General features: G+C 46.6%; 1 protein-coding gene across 2 annotated transcripts in view; it reads right to left on the bottom strand.

Moving 5' to 3' along the window:
- Positions 1-21,108, bottom strand: part of COQ9 (coenzyme Q9) — a 62,132-nt gene that overhangs the window by 36,433 nt on the left and 4,591 nt on the right. For both annotated transcript variants that reach the window (XM_063945791.1, XM_063945792.1), the window contains exon 2: positions 13,949-14,090. In XM_063945791.1, coding sequence (XP_063801861.1) covers positions 13,949-14,090 — 142 coding nt within the window. The remainder of the gene's footprint in view (positions 1-13,948; positions 14,091-21,108) is intronic.

The raw sequence follows: 21,108 nt of genomic DNA, 5'->3' as shown, positions 1-21,108 counted from the left end.
GGTAAGTAGCAAAATCCTATTTCTCCTTCATCCACTAGGGCAAAACTGAGGTGATTACACTGGGAATGTCCCGAAGCATCCCTACCAGGTGGGAGAGCGCTGATAAAGCTGCTAGACCCTGCTGCTAAATCCTGCGTCCAAGGCCACAAATGGAATCAAAACTGTAAAACCGTACACATGTGTACACCGTGGACCAAGTGGCCACACAGCAGAGCTGCATGCTGCCCAAAAGGGGCAGACCTGCGCTGAAAACAGATGGACAAGGAAGTTACCTGTACCTTCAGCGACCCCAACCGAAGACCAGTGTCCAAACCTGCTTGCAGGAAGAGTAGAAGGCGCGGTATACGGAAGGAAGTAGTGGAGAATCCATGGCCTTCACACGCGCCACGTAAGACTTCCAAATACGATGGTAGTGGGCGGACGTAAATGGCTTCTAAACCTGATGCAGAAGGTAATGACTGCTTCCGGGATACCCTTGTATCTTAAGATGGCGGCCTCAACAGCCACACCATTAAACACATTGGGGATAAGTTGGGTTACACGAACGGACCCTGCTGAAGAAGATCCGGCCTGGAAGGCAACATCCACAGATGCGAGAAGCAGCCAAAGGTCTGACTACCATGCTCGACGAGGCCAATGCGGAGCCACCAAGGCTGGAATCAGGTACACCAGATGATACCACCATAGAACAGCCAGAGCGTTCACTGCCTCTGAAACTGGATCCCACATCCCGGAGCAATACCTCATTAACTGGTGATTCTGGCAGGAAACCATAAGGTCTCTCTGAGGCCTGCCCCAAAGCCAGACCAGTTTGAAGGGCCCATTTCCCATCATGAAGGTCCTGGCAACTGAGAGAATCTGCCTCCCAGTTCTCAACACCAGTTATAAAAACAGCAAGATCACCACAGTGTGTCTTTCTGCCCACTGAAGGATGCAGAGGAACCTCTGCATGGCCATACGACTTTGTGTTCCCCCTTGCCGATTGATGTATGCAATGACCGTGGCATTGTCCAATTGCATGCGAAGTGGCAGTCCCTTCAGAAGTGGAGATGCTGCAAGTGGGGCATTATATACCGCCCTGAGCTCCAGCAAACTGATGGGTGAAGCGCCTCCTAGTGCGACCAGCGACCCTGCAATTAGCTCTCCACACCATTTCACCCAAGCCACTTAAGCTGGTGTTCGTAGTCAGGAGAACCCAAATCCAGATGCCGAAGCAGTGACCAGCTGTGAGAAGAATGGTCTGAAGCCACCAGAGCAGAGAGATGCCAGTTTGAAGGGACAGACATATCGATGCATGTGAAGATGAGACCCTAGCCACTGAGACAAAGTTCAACTGAAATAGTCTGGAATGGAACCTGCCAAAATGAATGGCCTCAAAAGAGACCTCCATCTTGCCCAGCAGATGAATGGAAATGTGAACTAAAACCATTTTTTGCTTGAGAACCATGCTGATCAATTCCCCGGCCTCCACACATGCAATCGTTGAGAGGAGGGATTCCATCTTCAAATGGTGAAATGTCAGATATTTAACAAATTTGAGATTCAAAATAGTCCAGACTGAACAGTCCAGCGTTGGAACCACAAACAGATTTGCGTAAAATCTCTGATGCACTGGGACCGGAACTAAAACTTTGCAGGCAAGAAGTATAGCTATTGCCTACTACAACACCTTTTGCTTCTGCATTGAAACCAGCAAACCTGTGATGAAAAACCAAACTCTATCTTGTATCTGTGGGATACAAGATTGTGAACCTAAATGTCTGAACAAGTCTGGAACCAAACTCCCATGGGGCCCCCAGTTGAGACCGTCAATCCACAGGTTTGTGTGCAGTCTTGGGGTCTGGACGATGGGCATACCCGGGTTGACGATTACTGATCTTTCAACCTCAAGACACAGATGAGGCACCTCACCTCTGGCTTTACAACAAAATTTGGTAGGGGCCCGAAATGAGCAAAATGAAGGTCCTGAGTAGGACCGATGCAGAATAACCGCAGTTGAAGGAAAGAAGATACTCTTGCCACCTGTGGCCACAGCAATCCACTTGTCCATTCCCAGACCAAATAAGACATCCTTACAGAACGGAAGGGCCCCCATGACCAATTCTGAATTGGCCTGCCAGGCCCAGAGCCAGAGTGCGTGATGAGCAGCCATCACTGAAGCCAAGACCTTAGGGGTAAATTTACCCCTTGGAATCTACCTAGCCAACATCCATGTAGGAATCTCCCAGGTAAATAGCTGACTCACAAATGTGTTCAGCTAGGGGAATCAGGTCATCTCGTGGAGCATTTGACCAGAGGCCCTCAGCCAATTTTTCCGCCTATTTCTCAACTTCCTTATTTACCCAATGGCTAGCTAAGGCTGGCCTGAGTAAAATTGCTGCTGCCATGTACATGGATTTTAGGGTTGTTTCCAAGTTCCTATCTGATTTATCTCGCAAGGAAATGGCCCCCCTTTTTTTTCTTTTTTTTTTTATAAGATGGGAGACCGATGGATCCACTGGACGAGAAGTCTCCCTTTTGACTCTGTCAGGTGACAGAAAAGGGTAAAGGTAAAGAAAATGCTTGGACATATGCAATTTCTTGAACAGATGTTTCCAAGTCACAGACAGCTGGACTTCTAACAGCCAGTTGATTTTCTTACCAAATAACTAAGTATCCTGACACTCCAGAGCATGTATCCGCCTCCTGCTGCGAGGAATCCTCCACATCCGATTACCCCACCAATTCACCTTCCTCATCGTTGGAAGAGCGATTCATCCTTAGACTAAAGAACCTCCGGCAGAAGTCTCTTTCTTGATGGACGTTGTGCAGAGCTATCTGGACTCCTGGAAGAGGACCCCATAATCTGGACTAAACCCTCAACGTAGCAGACTAACCCGAGACCAAGCTGGCTCAGACACCTGTGAAGAAGGCAAGGAATCAGAACTGGTGCCTTCCCGCCTTGCAAACTCCCTTTATCTATGGGAAACCGCCAACTAGTGGGTCTCAATATCCGCGAGTTAGTAGAGTTCCCGCACATGGACAAATGCTTATAAGGAATTCTGCGGTTTGAAGAACTTTGGAGGAAAGCAAGATAAAGTCACTTAAAGTGAAACTATTTGGGACATTTGAATAGACTTTATCATCACTCTCCTATACCACAATCAATTTTTGTTATTATTTTTTACGCAACCTGACATAAGGTGGTAGCGCCAAAGATATATTCAAATATTTGTCTTTTAATAAATGAGACATGTTAAAGTATGTCACATATAAATAAGGAAAATTGTATAACTCAGAACAGAAGAGAAGAAAGTAGACACTCTTTGTTGGGGCACTCTTGTAGTTAAAATTTAAACTTTATTAAATTTCACAATAAAATCATAGACCATGCCATTTCTTTGGTTCAAACATCAGATTAGCCAGATACAAAAACACAATGTATAGTGATACAAAAATAAATAATATTTCTTGACAACGAAGTAGTTGTAGCCGTATAATGTGTGTATCCTAGATCACATATAACAAATAATGATTGGTCTTGGTGTGTACCCCTTTAATTCCCGTATGAAAAACAACAATGATGTAGATCGTGTTAATACAGTCTGTAAAAAGGAGAGAATGTGCCAGCCAAAGACCTTTGTGATCTCATATTTGGATAGTAAATCATCCTTCAATCATATGTTTGTCTAGGGCTTATTCAACAATTTATACAAATAGTCAGGCAGGGTTTTACATTTTAACGTTTACAGGCAAAAATATACAAATGTAAAAATTCTCCGGTTATCCTAAGTGGTCAGAGTCCTGATCTGCAGGTATCCGTGATGACTGCAGTACTGACAATAATCTTTCATTAAGTGTCACAGTTAATGTGGTTTTATAAATGCAGCTGTAAAGGGAAAGATAAGGAAAGAATGTCCTCATACGGCCTTGCCCTGGCTCCTGCTGTCTCCCTGTGTGCCAGCTTTATGGCATTGAACAGGAAGGTGAGGGTGCACAGGGAGGGTCATAAAGAAAAAGTGAGAGAGCTGCTTTTATACAGTGAGTCTCTTCTCAGCCCTGTTAGATATACCAGCGCAGGGGAGAGTGGAAAAGACTGCCAATGACAGTCCCTCAGAACTGGACCTAGATAGTCTCTCTAATAGAACTGATTGTTGTCGTATCATCAGGGTAACGGTGGGAAGTGGTTTCTGGACTCTGTGAATAAGTATTAGCCTCAATTTGACCACTGTAGTATTGGAATCTAGTACAGGTTCACTGAGTCCAGAAACCACTCCCCTGTTATCCTGGTGATACGACAACAATCAATTGGACTGATATTTTTGAATACCGAAGGGGATGGACTTTCTCTGTTCCTCCTAGCAGTTCTTCATTCCAAACCAATTAGGACACATAGGGGGAGATTCAAATGTTTGAAAAGCCGGTTGGGTGTCTATTAGATAGGAAAAAACAAACTCCCAACTGACTTTTCAAACATTTGAATCTCCCCCATAGTGTGGGTATAAGTATGGGTACATGCCGCCATACTATACAACATAGGTGAACACGCCCTACCAGGCAAAACACGTGTCCTTTCTGGGCATACCTGGTGCTTGTGCACAGGATCAGCCCCAGCAGTCACCACCCGATAAGTATCATGATTTTTGTATTCTTTTTCTCATGTGATTTTTCACGTGTTGGTTTTCTTCATCTTTATTGCAATTATAATTATACTGCCCTAGAGAATATCAACCTTTGTATTGCAAAATTCACTATTTAACTGGGTTGCGTGTAACAACAAACTCTAACTGAATAATTCCTATGTACAGACATAGGGGGTCATTCCGAGTTGATCGCTCGCTAGCTACTTTTAGCAGCCGTGCAAACGTATAGTCACCGCCCACAGGGGAGTGTATTTTCGTTTAGCAAGTGTGCGAACGCTTGTGCAGCCGAGCGGGACGAAAACGTTTTTTGCAGTTTCTGAGTAGGTCTGAACTCACTCAGCCGCTGCGATCACTTTAGTCTTTTTGGTCCCAGAATTGACTCAGACGCCCGCCCTGCAAACGCTTGGACATGCCTGCCTTTTTCCAAACACTCCCTGAAAACGGTCAGTTGACACCCATAAACGCCCTCTTCCTGTCAACTTCTTGCGAATGGATTCTTTGTTAAATCCATCGCCCAGCAACGATACGCTTTGTACCTGTACAACACGCCTGCGCATTGTGGTGCATACACATGCGCAGTAGTAACCTGTTTGCTGCGCTGTGAAAAACAGCAGTGAGCGAACAACTCGGAAAGACCCCAGAGTCATTGATTTACATAAGCACTGCCTTGCATAATCTCATCTGAGACATTTATACCCTTTTTCCAGTAGCTCCCCTGCAAATTCCCTGATCAAGTGATCCGGGAATCCTACCCGGGTAGCTTGCTGGGTTGAGCACGTGTTCAACCCGGTAAGCTGTGTAGTGTAAACGGAAGCCGTGTCGCATCTCCCGTTCACAGTGTATGGAAGGGCGGTGCTGGGAGATCATGTGATCTCCCAGTGCCACGCCTGCCGCGTCAGCAGCAGCGTCACCAACCTGGCAATATGCCGGGTTGGTGAGCTGAGCGTAGAAGGGGGCTGTAGCACGGGTCGCAGCCGTGTCAGGCTCCCGGCTGCGACCCGTGCTACAAGTGGAAAAGGGGTATGATTGACACAAAGCTGTACATCTGTTTAGAATATGTCTTTTACCAGCGGAAAGAACAGTTTTGGGAATTTTGTGAATACTCAATTCTTGACCTATCTAGGTCCAGTTCTGAGGGACTGTCATTGGCAGTCTTTTCCACTCTCCCCTGCGCTGGTATATCTAACAGGGCTGAGAGGAGACTCGTTGTTCAAAAGCAGATCTCTCACTTTTTCTTTATGACCCTCCCTGTGCACCCTCACCTTCCTGTTCAATGCCATAAAAGGCAGCAGGAGCCAGGGCAAGGCCGTATGAGGACATTCTTCCCTTATCTTTCCCTTTACAGCTGTATTTATAAAAACCAGTGTCATTTGTAAAACCACATTAACTGTGATACTTAATGAAAGATTATTGGGGGTCATTCCGACCCGATCGCACGCTGCACTTCTTCGCAGCCATGTGATCGGGTCGGAACTGTGCATGCGCGGCGGCCACATTGCGCAGGTGCATCGTTGACCGCCGTGAACGAAGAAAGCGGTCGCAGTCACGACAGCAAGAAAATTGACAGGAGGAAGGCGTTTCGGGGCGTCAACTGACCATTTTCTGGGAGTGGTTCGGCGAACGTAGGTGTGTCCAGGCGTTTGGAGGGCGGATGTCTGATCGATCGCACAGGGTAAGTAACGATTACCCTGGTCTAGTTCTATACAAAACTTTTTTTGCATAGCAGGCCTGCACAAGCGTTCGCTATGCAAAAAAGCCCTCCCCATAGGTGGCGCCAAGTTGATCACACAGGAAGCAAAAAGTTACTACGTGCGATCAACTCGGAATGACCCCCATTGTCAGTGCTGCAAGCATCACGGATACCTGCGGATCAGGACTCTGACCACTTAGGATAACCGGATGATTTTTGCATTTGTGTATTTTTGCCTGTAAACGTTAAAATGTCAAACCCTGCCTAACTATTGTATAAATTGTTGAATAAACATATTCTAGACAAAGACATGATTGAAGGATGATTTACTATCCAAATATGAGATCATAAGGTCTCTGTCTAGAACATTCTCTCCTTTTTACAGACTGTATTAACACGATCTACATCATTGTTATTTTCCATACGGGAATTAAAGGGGTACACACCAAGACCAATCATTATTTGTTATATGTGATATAGGATACACACATTGGTGGTCATTCCGAGTTGATCGCTAGCTGCATTCGTTCGCTGTGCAGCGATGAGGCAAAAAAATCGGCACTTCTGCGCATGCGGCGCAATGCGCACGCGCGACGTACTATTACAAAGAACGATGTAGTTTCACACAGGGTCTAGCAAAGCTTTTCAGTCGCACTGCTGGCCGCACAGTGATTGACATGAAGTGGACGTTTCTGGGTGTCAACTGACCGTTTTCAGGGAGTGATCGAAAAAACGCAGGCGTGCCAGGAAAGATGAAGGCGTGGCTGGGCGTTTTTATGACGTCGAAACAGGAACTGAACAGTCTGAAGTGATCGCAAGCGCTGAGTAGGTGTTGAGCTACTCTGAAACTGCACAAAAAAAACTTTGTAGCCGCTCTGCGATCCTTTCGTTCGCACTTCAGCTAAGCTAAAATACACTCCCATTGGGAGACGGCATAGCGTTTGCACGGCTGCTAAAAACGGCTAGCGACCGAACAACTCGGAATGACCACCCTTATACGGCTACAACTACTTCGTTGTCAAGAAATATAATTTATTTTTGTATCACTATACATTGTTTGTGTTTTGTATCTGGCTAATCTGATGTTTGCACCAAAGAAATGGCATGGTCTATGATATTGTGAAATTTAATAAAGTTTTAATTTGAACTACAAGAGTGCCCCAACAAAGAGAGTCTACTTTCTTCTTCTTTTCAGGTCCCAATATCCACCAAGTTTCCAGGAGTGAAGCACGGCCAGCATACAGCTTGTGCTGCAGCAGGGAGGTCTGCGGATCTGTCTCTAGCAGCGCTGAGATGGGCTACACGCAACTTTAGCAAGAACTCCGCCCCCTTGCTAGTCAAGGGTGGTGAGGCATACTCACCGCCGCTTGGGTGCCACTGTGCGGTGGGCGTAGAGGGTCTGATGAACCTGTGGTCAGGGACCCCGGGCAGTGGCTGCAGTAAGCCGTGGCAAGTCCGCCCAGCGGCTCTCATGGCGCAGGGACGCTGCAGCAACTTGCAGTCTGCCTGTGTAGATATCAGATAGAAATTAAATAAACCAAAAAAAAAAAAAAGGCAGGTGACAGTTCCATCTGACTCCCTCAGGCAAAAAGCTTAACTGGGCCTGGTGGGGTATAGAGGGGTAGATGCCAGCTACACGCTACACTGGCCTATACCCCAGTGAAATCACTCCAGTTTCTCCTAGTGAATGAAGGAGTACATATATTGTGCACGGGTCAACTATACAGTAAGGACATGGTAACAATAGCTGGGGCAGTACCTCGGAAAAGGGCTGGTGACAATAGCTGGGGCAGTACCTCAGAGGAGAAGGGCTGGTGACAATAGCTGGGGCAGTACCTCGGAAAAGGGCTGGTGTCAATACCTGGGGCAGTACCTCAGAGGAGAAGGGCTGGTGACAATAGCCGGGGCAGTACCTCAGAGGAGAAGGGCTGGTGACAATAGCCGGGGCAGTACCTCAGAGGAGAAGGGCTGGTGACAATAGCCGGGGCAGTACCTCAGAGGAGAAGGGCTGGTGACAATAGCTGGGGCAGTACCTCGGAGAAGGGCTGGTGACAATAGATGGGGCAGTACCTCGGAGAAAGGGCTGGTGACAATAGTCGGGGCAGTACCTCAGAGGAGAAGGGATGGTGACAATAGCTGTGGCAGTACCTCAGAGGAGAAGGGATGGTGACAATAGCTGTGGCAGTACCTCGGAGAAGGACTGGTTACAATAGTTACATAGTTGTTGAGGTTGAAAAAAGACAAATGTCCATCGAGTTCAACCTGTATTACATTTTGTTTTATTTATTTTTATATTATTTAAATGCTGTATCCCTGGATATATTTTTTTCCGCTAGGAATTTATCTAATCCATTTTTAAACTTACAGTATTGATTGAGTCCACCATTACTACCTTCTCTGGCAGAGAATTTCAAAGCCTTACTGCTCTTACTGTGAAGAATCCTTTTCTCAGTTGAGTATGGAATTTTTTCTCTTCTAACCTCACGGGGTGTCCTCGTGTCCTATGTAGTGTTTTTTTGGTAAACAAATCGTTTGATAAATCCTTGTATTGTCCCTTAATGTATTTATAAATATTAATAATGTCCCCTCTCAGTCGCCTCTTTTCCGCTGTGAACGTATCAAACCTTTTAAGTCTTCCCTCATAATCCAGTGCCTCTAACCCCTTAACCAGTTTAGTAGCTCGCCTCTGAACCCTTTCTAGTTCCAAGATATCTTTTTTATAATATGGTGCCCAAAACTGTACACAATATTCCAGGTGTGGCCGCACCAATGATTTATACAGTGGCAGGATTACACTCTCATCCCTTGTCGCCATTCCCCGTTTTATGCATGATAACATGTTGTTAGCCTTTGCTGCTGCATTCTGACATTGCGTACTGCAACCAAGTTTATGATCGATGAGCACCCCCAAATCTTATTCAACTATCGTTATCCCTACATTTTCCCCATTTAGTTTATAGGCTGCCTGATTGTTCTTAGTCCCAAGGTGCATAACTTTACATTTGTCTATATTGAACCTCATTCTCCATTTATCCGCCCAGTCCTCAAGTCTAGATAAGTCATTCTGTAGAGATTCAACATCCTTGTCTGAATAAATTACTCTACATAGCTTAGTATCATCTGCGAAAATTGACACTGCGCTTTCCAGTCCCTCTCCTAGGTCATTAATGAATATGTTAAACAGCAATGGCCCGAGTACTGAGCCCTGTGGTATTCCACTGAGTACTGAAGCCCATTCAGAGTACATCCCATTAACCATCACTCACTGTTCCCTATTAAACAGCCAATTACTCACCCAAGTACAGATAGAATTTCCCACCCCAAGTTCTCTTAGTTTGAGAATTAGTCTCCTGTGTGGAACTTTGTCAAAAGCCTTAGCGAAGTCTAAAAAGATCACATCCACTGCTTGACCCTGATCTATATTATCGCTCACTTTCTCGTAGAAGCTTATTAAGTTAGTTTGACATGACCTGTCCTTCACAAATCCATGCTGATTCCTAGTAAAAACCTTGGAGATATCCAAGTACTCTAGAATGCTATCCCTTAATATACCTTCTAGTATTTTACCCACTATAGATGTCAAGCTAACCGGTCTATAGTTCCCAGGGAGCATTTTAATACCCTTTTTAAATATAGGGACTACCTCTGCTATATGCCAGTCCTTTGGTATCATTCCTGATCTAATTGACTCGCTGAAGATCAAATATAGAGGTTTCGATATCTCTACATTGAGTTCCATAAGAACCCTGGGGTGGAGTCCATCCGGCCCAGGAGATTTATTTATCTTAATTTTACTTAGTCTCTCCCGGTCTACTCCCTCATTTAAGCAAGTACCAAGCAATGGGTCGTTATTATTTTTTATGTTACGCTCTACTCTCGTCAATCTGTCCTCTTTCGTGAATACTGATGAAAAGAATGTATTAAATAAATCCGCTTTTTCCCTATCATCATTAATCAAGACATCCAACTTGCCCTTTAAGGGCCCAATATTATCCCTTTTCAACCTTTTACCGTTTATATACTTAAAGAACTTTTTGGGGTTTGTTTTACTCTCCTTTGCGATTTGTTTTTCGTTTTCTATTTTAGCTGCTCTGATCGCTTTTTTGCATTTTTTGTTACATTCCTTGTAGAACTGGAATGATTCCACCTTTCCGTCAGACTTAAATGCTTTTAAAGCATGCCTCTTTTTATCCATTTGTTCCTTGACCTTCTTATTAAGCCAGAGGTTCCCAAACTGTGTGCCGTGGCTCCCTGGGGTGCCTCGGGACACTTGCAGGGGTGCCCTGGGTTGGTGGTCCAGGACCAATTCAAATTATTCATGGTTAATATAATAGGCAAAACCAGTGCTGGTGGCTGCCAGTCATAAAATATGTGGCTAAACAGAAGCAAATCTTGTCCCTCACCACACAACTGACCCTAAGGATGACATATAAATGTGATCTACTTAATGTAATATTTCTTTCTAAATTTCTCAATAAGAAATGTTTGGCCTAGGGGTGCCGTGAAAACAATTCTGATTTTCTAGGGCGCCGTGATTCAAAAAAGTTTGGAAACCACTGTATTAAGCCACATCGGTTTGAATTTCCTACTTTTGTTTTTGTTGACTTTGGGAATATAAAAATTAGTATACTTATTGAGCGCAGTTGTAAAACCGTCCCACATTTCAGCAGTATTCTTGCCATTAAATACAATTTCCCAACTGATGTCCTTCATTGCTTGTTTCAGCAATATGAAATTAGCTTTCCTATAGTTAAGTCTTAGTTAAACCCTTATATTGTTGTTTTTGAAAGCTGATATCGAATGTGATCATATTGTGATCGCTATTTCCTAGGGTCTCCCCTACTTCAGTATTTGTTATTATTTCCTCATTAGTTAGTACTAGGTCCAGTATAGCCCCTTGCCTAGTTGGCTCTTCAATTACCTGGGACAAGTAATGATCTTTTAGCATGTTTTTTGAACCCGTTACCCCTAGCTGTATTTACTGTTTCGGTGTTCCAGTTTATGTCCAGGTAATTGAAGTCCCCAACAATAACGACGTCCCCCATACCTTTTTCGATTTGCTGCAAGAGTTGTAATTCGTCAGCCACACTAATATCTGGCGGTTTATAGCATGTCCCTATTAAAAGTTTTTTGGTATCTTTACCTCCACTCGAAATCTCAACCCGTAATGACTCTACGTTATCTCCAGTCCTCTCGTAAGTGACCTACTTTAAATATGGTTTTAAGAATGGTTTAACATAGAGACAAATCACCCCCTCCCTTTTTATTAGTCATATCTCTACTGAAGAGAGTGTATCCCTCGATGTTTGCCGTCCAGTCGTAAGAATCGTCCCACCATGTCTCAGTAATGCCTATTATGTCATAATGGTCATTAAGTGCAATTGCCTCTAATTCCCCCATTTTACTGGTTAGGCTTCTCGCATTTGCAATCATACATTTAAGTTTAGTAATTCCCTGATCCGCAAGTTTTGTTGTACATAACAGTTCCTTAGGAACCTCGGTTTCCCTTAAATTACCATTGCTGACTATTTCCCCCCCCCCCCTTTCCACCCCCATTATACTTTATCCATCCCACTATTCTTCGCTCTCTAGTTGTCCCACTAATTCTTTCTAATCCCTCCCCCCAGGCATCTAGTTTAGAATCTCCGCCAACCTTCTAACCATCCATCCCCCCAGCACCGCTGCACCCTTCTCATTCAGGTGCAATCCATCGCAACCAAAAATATGGGGCCTGACTGAGAAGTCCGCCCAGTGTTCTAAGAACACAAACCCCTCCTTCCTACACCAGTCTCTAAGCCACACATTTACCTCCCTAATCTTCCTCTGCCTTCCTGGACTAGCGTGTGGCACAGGTAATATTTCAGGGAATATTACCTTAGATGTCCTTGCCTTTCATTTTTGTCCTAGGTCCCTATAATCTCTCTTAAGGACATCTCACCTACCACTAACTTTGTCATTGGTGCCAACATGCACCAAGACCGCCGGGTCGTTACCGGCCCCTCCCAACAATCTTTCTACCCGGTCCGCAATGTGCCGTACCGGAGCACCCGGGAGACAACAGACTGTACGGCGATCACGGTCCCGGTAGCAGATTGCCCTATCTGTTTTCCTGATAGTAGAATCCCCTACCACCACAATTTGACTAGGTACCTCGCTTTCTTTTTTTACCTTTGTCCTGGAGGGCCCGCTCCTCTGGATGCTAGAGGGAATGGTATCCTCCAGTGCCGTCATTTCCTCACTACTATCCCCAGAATCTTCGTCCAGTCGGGCGAATTTATTGGGGTTTGGCAGGTCGGAGATATCCTGTCTCCCCCTCTTCTTCTTCCTTCTAACCGTGAACCAGCTTGCTACCCGATTGTCCTCGTTCTCGACTACCGGTGGCCCCCCCTGCAACTCCTCCACCGTTCTAAGCTCAGTTCGAGATTGTGAATACTCCTCAGTCTCGTAACGGTTTGCTCTAGATCAGTTACCTGGGCTTCCAGGGCAACCGTTCGCGTACACCTCGCACAGATGTATTCACACTGGGCCGGTTGCTCCAGTTGCGCATACATCATACACGACATGCACTGAGTGAGATTCCCAACCACGGACTCCCCCATTTTGTCTAAAAACTCCCTGTACCTTTATAAAAACAATACAATATAATACAAACAATACCGACTATGTATTACAATACAATTTAGTATAGACTATGCTACACAACACAATACTATAGCCTAGCTGTGGAAAGAGAATTTTCAATAGCTGGGGCAGTACCTCAGAGAAGGGCTGGTGACAATAGCTGGGGCAGTACCTCAGAGAAGGGCTGGTGACAATAGCTGGGGTAGTACCTCAGAGAAGGGCTGGTGACAATAGCTGGGGCAGTACCTCAGAGAAGGGCTGGTGACAATAGCTGGGGCAGTACCTCAGAGAAGGGCTGGTGACAATAGCTGGGGCAGTACCTCAGAGAAGGGCTAGTGACAATAGCTGGGGCAGTACCTCGGAGAAGGGCTAGTGACAATAGCTGGGGCAGTACCTCAGAGAAGGGCTAGCGACAATAGCTGGTGCATTACCTTGGAGTAGGGCTGGTGACAATAGCTGGGGCAGTACATCGGAGGAGTAGAGCTAGTGACAATAGTTGGGGCGTACATCGGAGGAGAAGGGCTGGTGACAATAGATGGCGCAGTACCTCGGAGGAGTAGAGCTGGTGACAATAGATGGGGCAGTATACTGGAGGAGAAGGGCTGGTGACAATAGATGGGGCAGTACATTGGAGGAGAAGGGCTGGTGACAATAGATGGGGCAGTACCTCGGAGAAGGGCTGGTGACAATAGAAGAGGCAGTAACTCGTCGGAGAAAGGCTAGTGACAATACATAGGGCAGTATCTCATCGGAGAAGGGCTGGTGACAATACATAGGGCAGTACCTCGTCGGAGAAGGGCTGGTGACAATACATAGGGCAGTACCTCGTCGGAGAAGGGCTGGTGACAACAGCTGGGGCAGTACCTCGGAGAAGGGCTGGTGACAATAGATGGGGCAGTACCTCGGAGAAGGGAAGGTGACAATAGATGGGGCAGTACCTCGGAGAAGGGAAGGTGACAATAAATTGGGAAGTACCTTGTCAGAGAAGGGCTGATGAAAATAGATGTGTCAGTACCTCGGAGAAGGGCCAGACTCCTCAGGTTTCCCCACTGGGTCGGTGTGTGTAAATGGAGGCGGTGTCTTCTGGTCTACCGTAAACTTCAGAGGTGATGATACCCACACGGTCCGGGCGGAGCACAATGGTGGCTGTGCTAGGGCTGGGAAGAAAGGTCAGAGTGAGAATTGTCTCTGCCATCCTTATCTTATAGAGACATTGGTGCTAACACAGTATGTGCCCTCCATCATCACTACAATAGGACATCCTGGGACAGGAGAAAGGGTCAGGCTAGGCCTGTGATTCCCACGTTATCCAGCCAAGGCTATAGACCTCCTCCCATATACACTTATATAGTGTGATCACCAGCAGCCGCAGTCACCATATCTCCAAGACATGTATCTGTAATTACCCTGTCCACAAATGGGGATATTGGGATTTACCACTGCTCAGGGGCTATGGAAGCACACAGAGATAGGGTACTGCACCTACTGCCAGGGTAAAGACACAGGGGCAATAACACTGACCCTTGGCTCACAGGAAAAAGACACAACCTTAGGCTGGAACGCCAGAGCTCTACAACTTGAGAAATATATGGAGATTGGAACCTTCAGAGACATGCCCCAGCAATGGGGTAAAAAGATCTCCCTGCAAGTCCTACAGAGATAAAGGAGAACCCGATGGTGGGTGAATGCAAAGCATTGTCATCTGGTAGCAGGGCCAAATGGGTGTGGGGCAAAAGAAGCAATGAGAGCTATAAAACATATGACTTTAGGGAAAAGAAAAAAGTCACGAGGGCTAGGTCTGGCGAGTGTGGAGGGTGATCTGCGTCACAGAGACAGCCGTGTGGGCTGGTGCCTTGTCCTGATGGAGGATGGAACCATTTCCCACAACTCTGGGTTCTTTTTTCTGATTCTTTCCCGCAAAGTTGCTTAATCATGTTTGTAGTAATGACATGCACTGTTGCACCTTCTGGTACTCAGTCTGCCAAAACAATACCCTTGATATCAAAGAAAACAATTAACATGGCTTTGAATTTGGATTTGGTTTGACGTGCTTTCTTCATTCTAGGTGATGATGAGGTTTCCAGTGCATGGACTGGGGTTGTATCTCAGGATTGTACTGGAAGATCCGTGTTTCATCACAAGTAATAACTTTACCTAATAAATGTGAATCCACTTGAATTTGTTCCAAAATGTCTGTAGAAATTTGATTTCGATTTTCTTTCTGCTCGGCAGTGACAAGCCTTGGAACCATCCTAGTACAAACTTTTATCATGTCAAGATCTTGATGCAAAACTTGCGTAACAGTGTCTTTGTCAATGTTTACCATTTCTGCTGTCATTCCGATGCTGAGCCGATGGTTAATGCAAACAATTTTTTTAATTTTATCCACATTTTCATGTTTTTAGATGTGTAAGGCAGAGGTTCTCAAACGTGCTCCTCAAGGTGCCCCAAAGGTCCAGGTTTTAAGTTTATCCATGCTTGGCCACAGGTGACTTAATTAGCACATCAGTCTATTTGATCTAACAATCTGTGCTGAGCCACGGATATACCTAAATCCTGGACCATTGGGGTGCCTTGAAGACCACATTTGGGAATCTCTGGTGTAAGGCCTTCTGTGACATTCATCATCTTCATGGCTGTCACCAAATCCTTTGTGCCACACAAACACACGTGCCCATGACATACAATCTGCCCTGTAAGTCTCTGTTAGCACAAGGAGATTCGGTGGTGTTTTGTTCAATTTAACCAAAATTTTTTAGTTAACGCGTTGCTCTACTTCTGACATTTTTCCAGACACACAGGAAAAAACAACTTCTTTGATAGCTGTGTGACAAACGATCTGTGCGAGAAAGGCGACACTGGCAAAACTCTTCTGGGATAGACCAAGGTCAATGTTCCCCCACTCCCTAGTAACTCACCCAGTATGGTGTAGACTCTTTGCATAATAGCCACAACTTTGTATGATTTACCCTGTACAGTGTAAACTTTGTGGCTTCTCATAAAAGTTAAAAGTTAATAGTGTAAGGTATCAGCAGGACATTAGTATGGCCAAAATAAAAACTACAGGCCCCAGATGTCCGTCCCGTGTTCATTGTTCCTGCCTGTGACGGGGATGGGACATTAACATGCAGACAACAGTATCAGAATTGTGTCTCATGTACAAGTAAATGTTTTATTCACCTAGATGGAACAATATGACTGCTAGCCTTTGTCCTGTATGTGACCCTATGTATACAGAGTCCTGGAAGGAGGAAAATTGATGCCGCAATGAAAACTGGAGTACGGGAAAAATTCTCTCTCCAACAAGCAGACCAGGTCAGGAAGGTATTACAAGGTTATGAGAATGTCACCTCCAGGGAGTAGTGGAATGTTCCCATCTGGGCTAACTCCCCCTCCCCTATCTTTTGCAAGACAGCTACGTGGAGGGAGTATATGATCTCTTAAATGTCCAGTGCTGAGCTAGGAGTGCAGCTGTGAGGGTATAATTGCATTTCTCTAACGTCCTAGTGGATGCTGGGGACTCCGTCAGGACCATGGGGATTAGCGGCTCCGCAGGAGACAGGGCACAAAAATAAAGCTTTAGGATCAGGTGGTGTGCACTGGCTCCTCCCCCTATGACCCTCCTCCAAGCCTCAGTTAGGTTTTTGTGCCCGTCCGAGCAGGGTGCAATCTAGATGGCTCTCCTAAAGAGCTGCTTAGAAAAAGTTTTTAGGTTTTTTATTTTCAGTGAGACCTGCTGGCAACAGGCTCACTGCAACGAGGGACTTAGGGGAGAAGAAGTGAACTCACCTGCGTGCAGGATGGATTGGCTTCTTAGGCTACTGGACACCATTAGCTCCAGAGGGATCGAACACAGGCCCAGCCATGGAGTCCGGTCCCGGAGCCGCGCCGCCGACCCCCTTACAGATGCCGAAAAGCGAAGAGGTCCAGAAACCGGCGGCAGAAGACTTTTCAGTCTTCATGAGGTAGCGCACAGCACTGCAGCTGTGCGCCATTGTTGTCACACACTTCACACCAGCGGTCACGGAGGGTGCAGGGCGCTGCAGGGGGCGCCCTGGGCAGCAATGAGAATACCTTGTTCTGGCTAAAAAATACATCACATATAGCCCTGGGGGCTATATGGATGTATTTAACCCCTGCCAGGTCTCACAAACTCCGGAGAAGAGCCCGCCGAAATAGGGGGCGGGGCCTATCTCCTCAGCACACAGCGCCATTTTCCTGCTCAGCTCCGCTGCGAGGAAGGCTCCCAGGACTCTCCCCTGCACTGCACTACAGAAACAGGGTAAAAAAGAGAGGGGGGGGGCACTTTTTTTGGCGTTTTTTGATATATATTAAGCTGCTATAAGGGAGACAACACTTCTATAGGGTTGTTCCTATATATTTATAGCGCTTGGGTGTGTGCTGGCAAACTCTCCCTCTGTCTCCCCAAAGGGCTAGTGGGGTCCTGTCTTCGATAAGAGCATTCCCTGTGTGTCTGCTGTGTGTCGGTACGTGTGTGTCGACATGTATGAGGACGATGTTGGTGTGGAGGCGGAGCAATTGCCGGTAATGGTGATGTCACCCCCTAGGGAGTCGACACCGGAATGGATGGCTTTATTTATGGAATTACGTGATAATGTCAGCACATTACAAAAATCAGTTGACGACATGAGACGGCCGGAAAACCAGTTAGTACCTGTACAGGCGTCTCAGACACCGTCAGGGGCTGTAAAACGCCCTTTACCTCAGTCGGTCGACACAGACCCAGACACGGACACCGAATCTAGTGTCGACGGTGAAGAAACAAACGTATTTTCCAGTAGGGCCACACGTTATATGATCACGGCAATGAAGGAGGCTTTACATATCTCTGATACTGCATGTACCACAAAAAGGGGTATTATGTGGGGTCTGAAAAAACTACCTGTAGTTTTTCCTGAATCAGACGAATTGAATGAAGTGTGTGATGAAGCGTGGGTTAACCCCGATAGAAAACTGCTAATTTCAAAGAAGTTATTGGCATTATATCCTTTCCCGCCAGAGGTTAGGGCGCGCTGGGAAACACCCCCTAGGGTGGATAAGGCGCTCACACGCTTATCAAAACAAGTGGCGTTACCGTCTCCTGAAACGGCCGCCCTCAAGGATCCAGCAGATAGGAGGCTGGAAACTACCCTGAAAAGTATATACACTCATACTGGTGTTATACTGCGACCAGCCATCGCTTCTGCATGGATGTGCAGTGCTGGGGTGGTTTGGTCGGATTCCCTGACTGAAAATATTGATACCCTGGATAGGGACAGTATTTTACTGACTATAGAGCATTTAAAGGATGCATTTCTATATATGCGAGATACACAGAGGGATATTTGCACTCTGGCATCGAGAGTAAGTGCGATGTCCATATCTGCCAGAAGTTTATGGACGCGACAATGGTCAGGTGATGCGGATTCCAAACGGCATATGGAAGTATTGCCGTATAAGGGGGAGGAATTATTTGGGGTCGGTCTATCGGATTTGGTGGCCACGGCAACAGCCGGGAAATCCACCTTTTTACCTCAGGTCCCCTCCCAACAGAAAAAGACACCGTCTTTTCAGCCGCAGTCCTTTCGTTCCTATAGGAACAAGCGGGCGAAAGGACAGTCATATTTGCCCCGAGGCAAAGGAAAGGGTAAGAGAGTGCACCAAGCAGCTTCTTCCCAGGAGCAGAAGCCCCCCCGGCTTCTGCAAAGCCCTCAGCATGACGTTGGGGCTTTACAAGCGGACTCAGGGGCGGTCGACTCAAGAATTTCAGCGCACAGTGGGCTCACTCACAGGTGGACCCCTGGATCCTGCAGATAATATCTCAGGGTTACAGGTTGGAATTCGAGAAGTCTCCCCCTCGCCGGTTCCTAAAGTCTGCTCTGCCAACGTCTCCCTCAGACAGGGCGACGGTATTGGAAGCCATTCACAAGCTGTATTCTCAGCAGGTGATAGTCAAGGTACCCCTCCTACAACAGGGAAAGGGGTATTATTCCACACTATTTGTGGTACCGAAGCCGGACGGCTCGGTAAGACCTATTCTAAATCTGAAATCTTTGAACCTGTACATACAAAAATTCAAGTTCAAGATGGAGTCACTCAGAGCAGTGATAGCGAATCTGGAAGAAGGGGACTTTATGGTGTCCCTGGACATCAAGGATGCTTACCTGCATGTCCCAATTTGCCCTTCACATCAAGGGTACCTCAGGTTCGTGGTGCAAAACTGTCATTATCAGTTTCAGACGCTGCCGTTTGGATTGTCCAGGGCACCTCGGGTCTTTACCAAGGTAATGGCCGAAATGATGTTTCTTCTACGAAGAAAAGGCGTATTAATTATCCCTTACTTGGACGATCTCCTGATAAGGGCAAGGTCCAGGGAACAGCTGGGGGACGTAGTAGCACTAACCCAAATAGTGCTGCAACAGCACGGGTGGATTCTGAATTTTCCAAAATCTCAATTGACCCCGACGACACGTCTGCTGTTCCTGGGAATGATTCTGGACACGGTTCAGAAAAAGGTGTTTCTTCCGGAGGAGAAAGCCAAGGAGTTATCCGAACTTGTCAGGAACCTCCTAAAACCAGGGAAAGTGTCTGTGCATCAATGCACAAGAGTCCTGGGAAAGATGGTGGCTTCTTACGAAGCGATTCCATTCGGCAGGTTCCACGCACAAACTTTTCAGTGGGATCTGCTGGACAAATGGTCCGGATCGCATCTGCAGATGCATCAGCGGATAACCTTGTCGCCACGGACAAGGGTGTCTCTTCTGTGGTGGTTGCAGAGTGCTCATCTGTTAGAGGGCCGCAGATTCGACATACAGGACTGGGTCCTGGTGACCACGGATGCCAGTCTGAGAGGCTGGGGAGCGGTCACACAGGGAAGAAACTTCCAGGGAGTATGGTCAAACCTGGAGATGTCTCTTCACATAAATATACTGGAGCTAAGAGCGATTTACAATGCTCTAAGCCTGGCAAAACCCCTGCTTCAGGGTCAGCCGGTGTTGATCCAGTCGGACAACATCACGGCAGTCGCCCACGTAAACAGACAGGGCGGCACAAGAAGCAGGAGAGCAATGGCAGAAGCTGCAAGAATTCTTCGCTGGGCGGAAGATCATGTGATAGCACTGTCAGCAGTGTTCATTCCGGGAGTGGACAACTGGGAAGCAGACTTCCTCAGCAGACACGATCTACACCCGGGAGAGTGGGGACTTCATCCAGAAGTCTTCCACATGATTGTGAACCGTTGGGAAAAACCAAAGGTGGACATGATGGCGTCTCGCCTCAACAAAAAACTGGACAGGTATTGCGCCAGGTCAAGAGACCCTCAGGCAATAGCTGTGGACGCTCTGGTAACGCCGTGGGTGTTCCAGTCAGTGTATGTGTTTCCTCCTCTGCCTCTCATACCAAAAGTACTGAGAATTATACGGCAAAGGGGAGTAAGAACGATACTCGTGGCTCCGGATTGGCCAAGAAGAACTTGGTACCCGGAACTTCAGGAGATGCTCACGGAAGATCCGTGGCCTCTACCTCTAAGACGGGACCTGCTTCAGCAGGGACCGTGTCTATTCCAAGACTTACCGCGGCTGCGTTTGACGGCATGACGGTTGAACGCCGAATTCTAAGGGAAAAAGGCATTCCGGAAGAGGTCATTCCTACACTGGTAAAAGCCAGGAAGGAGGTGACTGCACAACATTATCACCGCATTTGGAGAAAATATGTTGCGTGGTGTGAGGCCAGGAAGGCCCCCACGGAGGAATTTCAATTGGGTCGATTCCTACATTTCCTGCAAACAGGATTGTCTATGGGCCTCAAGTTGGGGTCCATTAAGGTTCAAATTTCGGCCCTGTCGATTTTCTTCCAGAAAGAATTGGCTTCAGTTCCTGAAGTCCAGACTTTTGTAAAAGGAGTACTACATATACAGCCCCCGGTTGTGCCCCCAGTGGCTCCGTGGGACCTTAATGTAGTTTTGGATTTTCTCAAATCCCATTGGTTTGAGCCACTCAAATCGGCGGATTTGAAATATCTTACATGGAAAGTAACCATGCTACTGGCCCTGGCTTCAGCCAGGAGAGTGTCAGAATTGGCGGCTTTATCGTATAAAAGCCCATATCTGATTTTCCATTCGGACAGGGCAGAACTGCGGACGCGTCCTCATTTTCTGCCTAAGGTGGTGTCAGCGTT

The sequence above is a fragment of the Pseudophryne corroboree genome, chromosome 11 (genome assembly GCF_028390025.1).
Source record: "Pseudophryne corroboree isolate aPseCor3 chromosome 11, aPseCor3.hap2, whole genome shotgun sequence".
Taxonomy (NCBI): Eukaryota; Metazoa; Chordata; class Amphibia; order Anura; family Myobatrachidae; genus Pseudophryne; species Pseudophryne corroboree.
Note: the sequence above shows the minus strand (reverse complement) of the source record. Positions and strands in the feature narration are given on the sequence as shown.